Below are 14,763 nucleotides of genomic sequence, written 5' to 3'. Positions count from 1 at the left end.
TTTATTCTTTATTTCTTTCTTTAACAGATCGGGTATTTAATTAGATTCGTCATAAGATATTTAGAACACCAATTTGTGAGAATAAGTCCCATTTGTGAGAGCAAAGACAGAGCGAAGGTAGCCCTGGAGCTGAGAAACAGCTTTGAATTTTGGCAGAATTTGCAAGTCCACGGTTTTCTGATTAATCTTGCATTGTTTTATAATCTCTTATGTCCCTTTCTCTCTGTCAAAGAGCTCACCATCCTGGTGTCTAGGCTTGTGCAGCCTCTTCTTTTAAAAATAAATTATTTTTAAATCTTTATTGACTTTTTGAGTGAGAGAGAAACATTGATGTGAGACAGAAACACACATGCCCCTACTGTGGATCAAACCCACAACCCTGACCATGAATTGAACCTGCAACCTGGGTATGTGCCCTGACTGGGAAACAAACCTGCCACCTTTTGGTGTGGTAGACAACACTCCAACCAAATGAGCCACACTGGCTAGCTTCTTCTCTAAGCAAGCATCAGTGAGATGTTTGGGGATTTTCACACCACTGATACCAATTTTAGTGGAGGTGGTGATGACAAATTTCTGGTGTGTTCTATGCCTTTGTAGAGGAACTCAATTTAGGGACAGAGGTCCAGTCATAAGTAGCAAGCCATTGTTCAGATGCTTCAGGAAAACCACCCTCTTGTCTCTGTGGTGCCCAGTGAGGATAACCAGAATGGTCACTGGGGAATGATGTGGGCCCACAGTTTTCTTACAGGTTAACTGAAGTGTTTCTTGTTGTGGTTCAACAGCTTTAGATGTGCATCGTCAGTAGAATAAGATCTAGGTATTTTGCTAAGTTTAACCACTTGGGTACCATAATTCTTCTTGCCACCAAATGGTTTTTTGATGGTACCAAGAACTTTCTCCTTTCACTTTTTAATCCTCGCTTTAGCTGCTGAATACTTCCTCTTGCAAATGGCCTTTCAGGAATACATAGCCCACTAGGAATATATGCCAATTCCTCTCACTAGCACAGGGTTTAGCTGCAGTGGGGCTTCCCCTTCTTAGGTGTGTTGGCCTTGAGTTACCCTTCTTAACCTTGCTATCAGCATCAGTTTTCTTGGCTTCAGGTTTTTCTCCTTAGTATCCAGCTTCTCATCTTTTTCACTTACCATCTAGCAAGTTGGGAAAGAGGCTCTGCCCATTTTTAAAATTAAATTGTGTTTTTATTGTTGTTAAAGTTGTATGGGTTCTTTGTATATTTTTGAATAATAGTCCGTTTTCAGAAGTATTGTTTACAAACATTTTCTCCCATATGGTTGGTTGCCTTTTTGTTTTGTTTATGGTTACTTTTACTGTGCAGAAGCTTTTCATTTTTATGTACTCCTATTCATTTATTTTTGCTTTTGCTTCTTTTGTCTTTGGGGTCAAGTTCACAAAAGCCTCTGTGAGATCAAGGTCTCTAAGTTTAGCACCTATGTTTTCTTCTATGTATTTTTATTGTTTCAGGTCTTATACTAAGTCTTTAATCCATTAAATTTTTGCATTTGGTGTCCAACAGCAGTCTAGTTCTGGCCGGTGGCTCAGTTGGTTGAGCATGGTCCTGTGCACCAAAAAGTCACCAGTTTAATTCCCAGTCAGGGCACATGCCAGGTTGTGGGTTTGGTCCCCAGTACCAGTGTGTACTGGAGGCAACTCATCAATGTTTCTCACAGCGATGTCTCCCTCTCTCCTTTCATCCAAAATCAATAAAAACCTATTTTAAAAAATAGCAGTCTAGCTTCATTCTTTTGTATGTGGTTTTCTAATTTTCCCAGTACCATTTATTAAGCAGGCAGTATGGTTTTGACTCACTACCATACTGTTTTGATTATTGTAGCTTTGTAGTATAATTTGAAGTCAGGGAGTATAATACCTCTGATTTGTTGTTTCTTGTTTTTGTTTTTTTTTCAGGATGGCTTTGACTATTCAGGGTCCTTTGTGGCCCCATACAAATTTGATGGGTTTTTTTGTTTTATTTCTTTGAAAAATGTCATAAGGATTTTGATGGGGATTGCATAAAGTCTTTATATTGCTTTAGGTAATAAGGCCATTTTAGCTATGTTGATTCTTCCAATCCATGAACATAGAATATCTTTCCATTTCTTTGTGTCTTCTCAATTTCTTACAACCTGTGCCTTATAGTTTTTGGTATATAGGTTTTTCACTTCTTTTAAGTTTATTCCCAGGTATTTTATCCTTTTTGTTGCTATTGCAGACAAAATTCTTTTTCTTCATTTCTTTTTTTGATATTACACGGTTAGTATATAGGAAAAATATTTTTTAAAAAAAGAGTATTTGCTTACCTGAATTCTTTAGAGTTGACTTTCAAAGCTACAGACATAAAAAGATGAACAAAAACTTCCATCCTACTCTCACCTCTCCTGCCCTGTCTTTTAACAGAGCAGCTCTGCCTTTGTTAATGTGATATTTTGCATACTTTTATCCTTAAAAAGTTCCACTGTTAAAACTTTAAAGTACTGCCTTAAAGTACCTACCAAAAGACAGGAGAGCCCTAGCTGGTTTGGCTCAGTGGATAGAGCGTCAGCGCAGGGACTAAAGGGTCCCGGTTCTGATTTCAGTCAAGGGAATTGCAGACTCAATCCCCAACCCATGGATGTGTGTGGGAGGCAACCAATCAATGTTTCTCTCTCTGTGTCTCTCCCCCATCTTCCACTCTATCTAAAAATCAATGGAAAAATATCCTCAGGTGAGGATTAACAAAAAACAAACACACAAAAAGACAGGAGAAAGCATGTCTTTTCTAGACCGTTCATCTTTTTCACCATCTTCAAATGAACGATAATAAATCTTAGATGCTGCATAGCAGAAAAACGATTTCATTCCAGTATAATTCCCCTTTCTCATTTTGCATCAAATTCTCATTATCATCAAACTTATTACATCTATACTAATAAAAGGGTAATATGCTAATTAGACTGGACATCTTCCGGACAAAGCCATGGTGGCAAAGGCCCAGGCAGAGGCAGTTAGGGGGCGATCAGGCCAGCATAGGGGAGCAGTTAGGGGGTGATCGGGCCAGCAGGGGGGAGCAGTTAGGGGGTGATCAGGCCGGCAGGAGGAAGCAGTTAGGGGGCGATCAGGCGGGCAGGGGGTAGCAGTTAGGGGGGGAGCAGTTAGGGAGTGATCAGGCCGGCAGGGAGCAGCAGTTGGGGGCGATCAGGCCAGCAGTGGGGAGCAGTTAGGGAGTGATCAGGCCGGCAGGGAGGGCAGTTAGGGGTGATCAGGCTGGCAGGGGAGGGCACTTAGGGGGCGATCAGGCCAGCAAGGGAGGGAAGTTAGAAGGTGATCAGGCTGGCAGGGGAGGGCAGTTAGGGGCGATCAGGCCGGCAGGGGAGGGCAGTTAGAGGGAATCAGGACGGCAGGGGAGGGCAGTTAGGGGCAATCAGGTCAGTAGGGGAGGGCAGTTAAGGGTTATCGGGCTGGCAGGGGAGCAGTTAGGGGGGCAATCATGCTGGCTGGGGAGAAGTTAGGGGCATCAGGCCAGCAGGCAGAGGTGGTTAGGGGCGATAAGGCAGGCAGGCAGGTGAGCCGTTAGGAGCCAGCGGTCCTGAATTGCGAGAGGGATGTCTGACCGGCAGTCGAACATCCTCCAAGAGTTCCTGGATTGGAGAGGGTGCAGGCCGGGCTGAGGGACCCCCCTACCCATGCATGAATTTCGTACACCAGGCCTCTAGTTAGTATAATAATTTACATATTTTAAAAACCCAGAAGTACTACATGAAAGAATGTTTGTTTTATATACTCCTAAAGTTACTATTTATGATTTTAAGCTGCTATCTAAACTTTAGGGTAGACAGAATTTCAAACCCAAAAAGTTACTTACAGAAGGTTTAAACAGCTTTTTGTCAGAAAGAAAGGCTTCTCGAAACACTTTTATGATCATATTTAGTTCCCGCAGATACTGTCTTTCTTCTGCAATTTCAGTTCTGACAAGGTCATAGTAGTTTAATTCACCTGAAGAACTAGGCTCATCTTCACAGAGAGAAACCAAACCTATGTCATCCTGATCAAACATGTCCATCAAAACCTGAGAAATAAATCAATAGTGCATGATTTATTTTCCTTACTTTTATAAAACCATCTCAAAGTACTTGCAATTAAAACATTATACTAAACAATGAGAGCTGTCTATATTACAGGCCAATATATGAAAAAATTCAAAATAAGAGAAATATGAAAAGTTGAAGGGAGAAAATAAATATTTCTGGAAATAAGATAAATCTAATAGTAAAATATGTGTGTGCGCGCGCAAAGAACAACTCAGTCAAAATCCTAGTTCAACTACTCATTCACCTGTGATTACAGATGATTATTCTTTTAAAGGTAGATTCCTTATCTTATATAATAAAAGCATAATATGCAAATTGACCGAATAGTGGAACAACCGGTGTGTGTGTGTGGGGGCCTGCGAGCAGGTGGCTCCAGGCCAGTCAAGGCGCATGCCAGTAGGCAGAGGGAGGGGACAATGATGGGGAGGCGGCAGCAGAGACCAGCAGCAGGGCGATGGGGGCCGGCACCATCCCGATTGCCCGCCCAGTCGCCTCCCACAGAGGGAGGCCACCAGCGATGGCAAGGCGATTCAGGGTGGGGCTGGCCTCTCACTGTCCCCAGATCAGCTCGCTGGGGATGCCTCCTGCAGAGGGAGGCCACCTGCAACTGGGGTGGGGTAATTCGGGGTGGGGGAGGTCGCTTGCCATCCCCAGATTGGCCCGTCGGGGTCGCCTCCCACAGAGGGAGGCCAGACTGCAGCTTAGGTCCGCTCCCCATGGGAGCTGAATATCCCCTGAGGGCTCCCGGACTGCGAGAGAATGCAGGCCGGGCTGAGGGACACCCCCCCCTCCCAAATGCACGAATTTTCATACACTGGGCCTCTAGTATATAAAATGAAACTGATGAGAGAATTCAATGAGGTAATGTGTATAAAATGCATACTACTATGTCTAGCAAATAGCAGACATTCAAAATAGTAGTTCCTTGCCCTACTGTAAGGATGGTTATATGCACTTAGATGTGTTCAAAGGAGAAAAAAAATGAAATGATACTATAGTAGAGGCACATGATAGATGAAAAGTGTGATGCTTTCCTGAAGGATAACATTAACAACTACTATTAAATTCATTTGTTAAAACCAATCACCCCACAGAAGCATAAGTTGTTATAGCAACAATTTCCCCTTTCAGAAAATAGCAGACATTCAAAATAGTAGTTCCTTGCCCTACTGTAAGGATGGTTATATGCACTTAGATGTGTTCAAAGGAGAAAAAAAATGAAATGATACTATAGTAGAGGCACATGATAGATGAAAAGTGTGATGCTTTCCTGAAGGATAACATTAACAACTACTATTAAATTCATTTGTTAAAACCAATCACCCCACAGAAGCATAAGTTGTTATAGCAACAATTTCCCCTTTCAGAAAATAGGAAAAATTGCTACATAAGTCAACCAACAGACAAGAACTGGTTGTAAATTAGAAGCAGTAAGAAAAAGATGACCATACTTTTTACAATTAAAAATAGTTAATAGCCTGGCCATCGTGGCTCAGTAGTTGAGTGTCGACCTATGAACCAGGAGGTAACCTTTTGATTCCCAGTCAGGGCATATGTCTGGGTTGTGGGTTCGATCCCCAGTGTGGCGCGTGCAGGAGGCAGCCAATCAATGATTCTCTTTCATCATTGATGTTTCTATCTCTCTCTCCCTCTCTCGTCCTCTCTGAAATCAATAAAAATATATTTTTAAAAATTTCTTACCTCTCTTCCAATTATCACATTTATTTTAAAAATATATTTTTTTACTGATTTCAGAGAAGAAGGGAGAGGGATGGAGGGAGGGAGGGAGGGAGGGAGGGAGGGAGGAAGAGAGAATCATTGATTGGCTGCCTCTTGCACGCCCCACACTGGGGATCGAGCCCACAACCCGGCATGTGCCCTTGACTGGAATCAAACCCGGGACCCTTCAGTCTGCAGGCTGATGCTCTATACCCTGAGCCAAACCAGCTAGGGCTATAAAAATATATATTTTAAAAATAGTTAATAAAGAAAAATTGGACCTACTTATATATTCTGAAAACTACTTTCTTAGAGTTCAGGGGGAAAAAAGGCATAATCTCAACAAGGAAACTCCAAAACATAAAACAACTTCAAAGAGATGAGAGAAAATTCTGACAACACGCTATGAGATAATCATTCATTCATTCATTCATTCTTAAACTTCTGATTGACTAATCACCAGCCACTGTGCTAGATATTGGTAAAATATAGCAATGAACAAAATAAACACTGCCCTCCTGATCTTGTTGACTCTAACTCAGAAATATTTCTTAAATATGGTCAGCTGCATCTGCTATACTTTCTCCTATGTGAACTCATCTTCTTAGATGATTACCAATGACTATGTAGATGATAATGATTCCTTAAATGTTTATCTCTAGCTTCAGCATCTCTCTGGACTCTAGATAAGTGTTATGTAAGACTTGCTAGTTATCTCCCTTTCTGACCAAACCTATATAGGTGTACTCCACCTCAGCATCACTAATAACAACATTATGTACTTGATCATCATAACTAGAAAACTTGTCATTACCTTAGACTTACCACTTCTCCAACTTCTATATTAAATCTGTCCCCAAATCCTGTTAACTGTAATTCAGAAACATCTCTTAAATCTGGTCAGTTTCTTGTATTCTCCTCAGTCTAAATCTAGAATGTCTTCTCTGACCTTCCTTACAACTATCACATTTATTTATCTGACAAATACATAGCCATTTTAATCACTTAGCTCAAATATAATTTTCTCTGTATAGCTTTTCCTACTCTCCCTGGTTCCCCTTTCAAAATCTTTTCCACTGGCTTCAGTCCTCTAGTAGCAATCTTCTTTCTTTCCTATGTAAACTCCTATATTGAAATTTCTAAGAGACCAGAACAATGACACTCAAATAGCAATAAGCTCATCTAGCATCCAGATCTTGGTTTTTAAATACCATAGGCCACAAAACAGAACCAGGATATTTTAGGAAACAACCAATTCCAGGCTTGAGCAGTAGGTAAAGAACAAGTTGAACCTAGAACATCTTATGTCAAAAGAGAGTGTTCAAAGATGATAGGGACAAAAAAGCCAACTTGAAGGAGCCCCACTGGCCAAATCTGGGACAATTTAATGAAGTAGTGGATTAGGGCCCATTGAGTAAAATAAATAAATGAATAAATTTAAACTGTGCTTATGTTTTTGTTTGTAGGACACTAAACTATGTTGGAAACTTACTCTCAAGTGGTTCAGGGAACAGGCAAATTTTACTAAAAGTATGAGATAAAAACAAGTTTTAAAAAGCCATGCAATCATAATTTTCAAAGTAAAAATAGAAATAAGAAAGAATTTCTACTATGAAATTTAAGTAAAAAATCATTTTTAAGACTACGGTATAGTACAGCCGTGGGCAAACTACGGCCCGCGGGCCGGATTCGGCCCGTTTGAAATGAATAAAACTAAAAAAAAAAAAGACCGTACCCTTTTATGTAATGATGTTTACTTTGAATTTATATTAGTTCACACAAACACTCCATCCATGCTTTTGTTCCGGCCCTCCGGTCCAGTTTAAGAACCCATTGTGGCCCTCGAGTCAAAAAGTTTGCCCACCCCTGGATAGTGGCTCTCAATCATAATTGCTTATCAGAATCACTTGGGATACTTTCAAAAAAATTGAAAATACTGAGGCTTGGAGGCCCAACCCAGGCTCAGTAAATTAGAATCTTTGCAGGTGAGATGCATCAGTATTCTTTAAAAGCTTTCTGGTAATTTTGATGTACAAAGTAGAGAACCACCGGCATATGCCAGGTCCTGGGGGTCACTCACCCTTAGAGGTCTAGTTTAGGTAGCCTCTTTGTGAAGTGTTCCTGGTCTCCCTTATACCTTTAACTTATTCATTTAATATCTTTAATTACATTGTAATGCAATTATTTGTTTATAATATTTTTATTTCCCATTAAAATAAATTCCTTTTAACATAGTTTGCTGACTTTTTCAGTGCTGTATCTTCAATTCTCAGAACAGTGACTGGTCCATGACAGGTACTCAAAAATATTGACTTAAAGGGTAAGAAAAAAAGAAGGACAAGTAGAAAGGGAAGAAAAGGAGGAGAGAGAAAAAATAAAGACTCAATTTCTTTCCTCAGTAGCTTACAGCCAGGAAGGAAGAAGTATAACAAATTATCAAAAGGAAGTAAGTTTGGCATTGCAAAGTCTTTTTCTCTCTACCTGTGCCCCACTAAACTATTCTATGAAAACAAATTATGTTTTTCAAAATTACTTATGCTGAATACTCTGTACACTATTTGTTCCTAAAAATATAAAACTCAAAAAAACAACAACTGTAAAAGTCACACTACCTTTCTTAAACTAGTTTGAGGTTCTGCATGCTTTTTTCCTATAGATAAAAGATTCTTGTTGGGGGAAAAAGAGATTCCTATCTTGTCACATGATGAAAAATCCTAAAATATCCTGGTTAGTCTGTAAAGCCAGCATTTTTCTGCCTTCCAAAACCAGGAGTTATAAAAATTACTAATATAATAATAAAAAAGTGGGAGGTAGAAGTAATATATAGTCTCTATTATTCAAGTTTAATTTAAATTCCTTCTAACACTTACCTTATCTGCACACATTGACACTTTAATGTCCTGCTGAGATATTTCATAATGTCGAATATTAAAAACATAATTACCAGCCAATTTCAAAATATCAGCTGAGATATACTCTAGTACAGCCACAATATATAAGGACACATGGTAGTCCACTTTGTACCCTAAAACTTCCTGTGGAAAAAAATAAACAATTTAATTCTAAAAAATGACACTATCAAGTACTAGTCAGACACTTAAAAATTTCACTTAACATTATCACTTACAAAGGATTCTCTATAAACCTAAAGTCTAAACTTACAGATACCATAAGATATAAAATGAATTATTGGTCCCAGTACCAGGGTTTTTTTTACGAAAGAGACATCTGCCCTGGCCAGTTTGGCTCAGTGTAAGAGCGTTGGCCTGCACACCAAAGGGTCTCAGGTTCAATTCCTGGTCAAGGGCACCAAAAAAAAAAGAGAAAGAGAGACACCTAATCTAACAAATTTGCCTTTAGTATCTAACTAAAAGAGACAGTTCATTTTAATATAGAAATCTTCGTTTGGACTTCACTGAAAACTTCTTAATACATTACCCAAAACCTATTTGACAAGTATCTGCTATCTTCAAGGACCTTGCTTTAACCAATATTCCCAAATTACAATGGTTTCTATATATATATAGAAAGGGAGGGTCTTAGAATTGTTACCAAGGGGTATTCAAATCCATGTATACCAAGTATTTCCTGTAGATTAAATAATATTCCCTAGTCTACTTTCCAATGTATATAAAAATATCTGTGATAAATACAGATTAATTTAAAAACAGTTTTGAACTCACAGTTTTTGGCATTATGCATCTTCTTAAGGTTGAAAATAAGTCAGGAGTAGTAGTCATCAGAAGATGCCACAAAGATGCATTATTGCTTATCACTAACTTTTAATATTATTTGAAACAATCTGATTTTTATCAAAGTATACTTATTTTTATTTTGTACACATATTAAGAAATATATAAGTACGTGTAAGTACAAATACACACGCAAGTGCACATATACAATAACATAGATCATGCTATTTAAATACTGTATGTGTGTGTATATATGTACATAGCAATGCTATATAAGTATTTTTTTTATGAAGAACTTCCCCAATGTTTAATTTTTTTATTACCTTCAGTGAAGGATGGATTTTGTCCACAGGCAGTAAGAGGGGATTTCTTCGTTTTCGTTTCTCTATGGCAGATTGTGCATCAGCAATAGCCCATTTATCAATTGGATGAGGAAAGGTCTTTTGAACTCGTTCCTATTTAGATGATAGCAGTACTATTATTAACAGAAGTGCTCATAAGTAGAAAATTCAGACAACTTTATTACCATTCTTAATGGAAGTAACAATGTTTTGATTCTTGTAATAAGTAAAAATATTTTTTTAAATCAACAGAACTATTAAGATTCTTCCAAATAATCCCCATGGGTAAATAAAAAGGTGAAATTTAAATAGAAAGCTTTAAGTGTAAGCATAATTAAAATGGAACTGAAAAAAAAAGAAAAAGTAATAATATTAGGAGAGATTAAAGCTAACATAAAATACTCTATCAGTGATTGTACAGTAAGGTTTCCTAACAAAAATTAACTCATTATTAATCATTATTATGCACTCACTCTCCTTTTGCTAATCTTAGACCTTCAGATATAGAGAAGAATTTTAAAAAGAAGAGAGATCATGTACCTCTTGGAGGATCAAGAGGGTGGCGGAAGTTAGAGAATGACTTAAGGAAATGCATCTCTTAGCAAAAAAAATCCAAGCCTTTTAGGTTACTATTATGGTTCATCTAACCTTAATGTGAACCAGTGATTGGTATGAACACTTGGAGTGCGGGAAACGAGTTAAGTCGGCTCGCGTGAATTGCGCGTACTCCGCGGGAGCCGTCTTTAACTCGGTTCATATAGATTTGCGATGGAGTGCGGGAAACGTGTAAACTCGGGCCGATTGTAACTGCGTATTACCAAATATTTGTTTGTAATCCACCCTTTTGGTGGATGGAACAAAACCAAGCCTTTTAGGTTACTATTATGGTTCATCTAACCTTAATGTGAACCAGTGATTGGTATGAATAATGAGAAGTAATGATAACTGAATCAATTTAGCAGAATTTCTAATTTTTTAAATTATATTAACCTTTTAGCATATTTAGCTATTGAAAAGTATGCTTTTATTATATTTATTTAATGAGCAATTATTACAGCAGAGATTAGGGAAACAAATGCTTTATTGACAGAGTCCCTGAAACTCTTAATAGCGTGATAACTCCAAAGAAAGATTTTCCTTCATACTGGGAGCTGCTGCCTTATTATGGAAACAACTAGAGGCCCAGTAGTGCATGAATTTGTGCACAGGTGGGGTCCCTCGGCCTGGCCAGTGATTGTGGCTGATTGTGGCTGATCGGGGCCAACCAGCAGAGGGAGAGACCACAGGAGATTGGCAGGCCGCGGGAGGTTGGCTGTGGGAGTGCATTGACCACCAGGGGGCAGCTCTGCATTGAGTGTCTGCCCCCTGGTGGTCAGTGCATCATGATAGTAACTGGTTGATGGGTCATTTGGTCAACCGGTCGAAACGGTCACTTAGGCTTTTATATATATAGATATATAGATATTCAAAGGAAAGGTGATATAAACAGTATAGTGCAAAAGACAGACTCATAGATAGGAGGTAGGCCGGCAGCTGTCAGGGAGGAAGTGCTGGCTGCAGGGGTGGAAATACTGAGCAAAAAAGAAAAAAAGAGAAAAAACTCATGGACCATGCACAACAGTGGTGATTGCGGGGGGGGGGGGGGGGGAGGGGAGAAGGGGGTTTGGAGGAGGTGAAGAGGGTATAGGGGAATAGCGATGGATGGAGCCTTACTTATTTTAATCCTCACCCAAGGATATGTTTATTGATTCTAGAGCAGTGGTTCTCAACCTGTGGATCGCGACCCCTTTGGGGGTCGAACGACCCTTTCACAGGGGTTGCCTAAGACCATTGGAAAACACATATATAATTACATATTGTTTACAGTAGCAAAATTACAGTTATGAAGTAGCAACGAAAATAATTTTATGGTTGGGGGTCATCACAACATGAGGAACTGTATTAAAGGGTCACGGCATTAGGAAGTTTGAGAACCACTGTTCTAGAGAGAAGAAGGCAGGGAGAGCAGAGCAGAGCAGAGTGACATCGATTGGCTGCCTCTCACACATACTCAACCCGGGATTCTCACAGGCAACCTAGTCATGTGCCTTGGCTGGGAATCAAGCACTCGACGTTTTGGTGTACAGGATGATGCTCCAACCAACTGAGCCACACAGCCAGGGCAATATATTATTCCTTTAATATAATGACAATATTTATATGCAGTAAAATGTACAGATCTGAAGTGTACAATTCAATGAATTTTGAAAAATGCTTTCCTAATCAAGATACACAACATTTCTATTATCTCAATCTCCACCCCTCAAAGGCAGCCACCCATGATCCTGATTTCTATCATCATTCATTTTAGCTGTTTCTGAACTTGATCTAAATGGTATCATTATAATATATATTCTCTGGTATATTATATTATATTCTCTGGTATATAATGGTATATTATAATATGTCTGTGAATTATAGCTATGTTACTGCATATATCAATAGTTCGTTCTATTATTTTATTACTGAGTAGTATTCCATTTTATAAATCTGCCATAATTTGTTTACCTATTTTCTTATTGATAAAAATTTGAATTGTTTCCAAATTTTGGCTATTATGAATAAAACCGTTTGGACATTCATGTATAAGTCTTTTTGTAAACATATATTTTCATTTATCTAGGGTTAAATACCTAGAAGTAAACTTGCTGGGTCATAGGAGATATATATATATATTTAACTTTATAAGCAATTGCCAACAATTTTCCAAAGTGGTGATACAATTTTTCACTCTCACCAATGTAAACAGTTCTCTTTGCTCTACATCTCATCAACACTTGATGTTATCAGTCTTTAATTTATCCCTTTCAGTGGGTGTGAAACGGTATCTCATTGTGGTTTTCATTTCTATTTCCTTGATGACTTGTGAGCTTGCGTACCTTTTCATATGTTTAGTGGCCATTAGTAGATCTTCTTTTATGAAATATCTGTTCAAGACTTTTGCCCATTTGGAGTAAAAGTAAGGTGTCTTTTTATTAGTAGAAGTTCTTAACATATTCTGGATACAAATTCTTTGCAAGGAATACAACTAAAAAACATTTTCTCCTAGTCTGTGACACTTTTTTATCCTCATTAATTTTATTCTTTAATACTGTTATTTGAGTCCTCTGTAAAAAATACTTGCTTAACCTCAGGTTATGAAGATATTCTCCTGCAGTTTCTTCTAGAAACTTTATTGTTTCAGCTTTTATGTTTAAGATCATGATCCATCATGAATTAACTTTTGTGTGAAATTAAGTTTCAAGGTTTTTTTGCCCCATAAATGAATACAGTTGTTTAGCACTTTTTTTTGGCTGAAAATTTTTCCTTTCCCCATTGAATTGCCTTGATATATTTGCCGAAAATGAACTGACCATCTAACCCACATAATGGCATTAGTTTCCACAATTTAGAACGAAATATATTTGGATTCAAAAATTTATTTGTGCAGTGGCTCAGTAAGTTTTTTAAATAACAAAATAGTTTTTTACCTCCACATCTTGAACAGTCCTTGGTTGGGCCATGCATAATTTATTAAGCAGCTGAAAAATCAGCTCTTCAATATAATAGAGAGATTCTTCATTAGCTGAGAGATTGGGATGTACTTGCTCCTGAACCTTTAAAAACAAAGTTCTCAGTTAAAATACAGGCAAAAAAATATTTATTGAATAAAAGTCAGAGTGTCATCTACAATAATAAAAGGGTAATATGCTAATTAGACCAAACATCCTTCCAGGTGTCATTCTGGACGTCCTTCCGGACAAAGCCAGGGCCGGAGCGAAGCCCAGGTCTTGGGTGCCTGGTGGCAGCAGCCACAGGAAAGCAGCCTGGGTCTTGGATGCCTGCCAGCAGTGGCTGGAGTGAAGCCGGTGCCGGCAGCCGGGGGAAGGAAGGCCTACTCTTGCATGAATTTTCATGCATCAGGCCTCTAGTATATAATAACATGTTAGTATAGTTACTCATATACAGACATGAAACACATACACACAAATATCTGTATTTGTTGATCTCTATAAACTTTTCTTAATCCACAGAGCAGTGGTTCTTAAACTTTTTGAGATCCTATGACAATCTATTGACCCTTCTCCTCCTTACCACCAAAAAATTATATACACATAAAATATTCTACATAATTTCAGAGGAATCACAGATATCCTGAAGTTAACTAATATATCTACTAAAAGTCCCTGAATACCAGGTCAGAAATCCCAGCAATAGAGGTCTCTCTAAATAACCATAACATTTTACAAATTATAGAGCTGCTCTAAGATGTTAGTCCACTTTCTTTTACACTCCTTCCTTAATGTCGCCAGGTAGTTGGGCTGAGCCTTTTTTGTTGTTAAATTTTTTTGTGCGTCCTCTAATAATTTTTTATTTTTCAATTGACATATAGTATTATATTAGTTTTAGGTATATAATCCTGTAATTAGACATTTATATAACTTACTAGAGGCCTGATGCACAGATTTGTGCACCAGTGGGGTCCCCTGGCCGGGCCTGCAGGGATCAGGCTGAAACCAGCTCTCCAACATTCCCCAAGGAGTTCCGGATTGCAAGAGGGCATGGGCCAACCTGAGGGTCCCCTAGCCGAGGGATCCGTGCACTGGGGCTCTAATATGCATATAAGATCTTTGGTTAATCTCTTCCTGCCCTCTCCCCTTCCCTCATCCCTCTGAGATTCATCAATCTGTTCCATGTTTCCATGGCTGTGGTTTCAGCTCCTGAGTTGAGCGTCTGCCCCCTGGTGGTCAGTGCGCGTCATTGCTATCGGCCGGTCGGCTGGTTGGCCGGTCGCTTAGGCTTTTAAATATATAAAGTGATCACCCTGATAAACCTAGTACTCATCTAACAACATACACAGTCATTACAATATTAGTGACTATATTCCCTATGCTATATTTTATA

General features: G+C 38.6%; 1 protein-coding gene and 1 pseudogene across 9 annotated transcripts in view; both read right to left on the bottom strand.

Moving 5' to 3' along the window:
- The window catches only part of SOS2 (SOS Ras/Rho guanine nucleotide exchange factor 2), a 67,220-nt gene extending 53,723 nt beyond the window's left edge, over window positions 1-13,497 (bottom strand). For 6 of the 9 annotated variants that reach the window (XM_023763864.1, XM_023763865.1, XM_023763871.1 and 3 more), the window contains exons 1-4: window positions 13,350-13,497; window positions 9,823-9,954; window positions 8,678-8,842; window positions 3,863-4,066 (exon numbers count right to left, since the gene is read on the bottom strand). In XM_023763864.1, coding sequence (XP_023619632.1) covers window positions 3,863-4,066; window positions 8,678-8,842; window positions 9,823-9,954; window positions 13,350-13,382 — 534 coding nt within the window. In that variant the 5' untranslated portion in view covers window positions 13,383-13,497. Of the gene's footprint in view, window positions 1-3,862; window positions 4,067-8,677; window positions 8,843-9,822; window positions 9,955-13,349 lie in introns of those variants that run through there. The other 3 variants (XM_023763870.1, XM_023763869.1, XM_023763872.1) reach the window with 3 other exon arrangements.
- LOC102437223 lies at window positions 26-1,612 on the bottom strand (annotated as a pseudogene).
- Window positions 13,498-14,763: the final 1,266 nt, after the last annotated feature.

Source organism: Myotis lucifugus, unplaced genomic scaffold, assembly GCF_000147115.1.
Source record: "Myotis lucifugus unplaced genomic scaffold, Myoluc2.0 scaffold_304, whole genome shotgun sequence".
Classification (NCBI taxonomy): domain Eukaryota; kingdom Metazoa; phylum Chordata; class Mammalia; order Chiroptera; family Vespertilionidae; genus Myotis; species Myotis lucifugus.
Note: the sequence above shows the minus strand (reverse complement) of the source record. Positions and strands in the feature narration are given on the sequence as shown.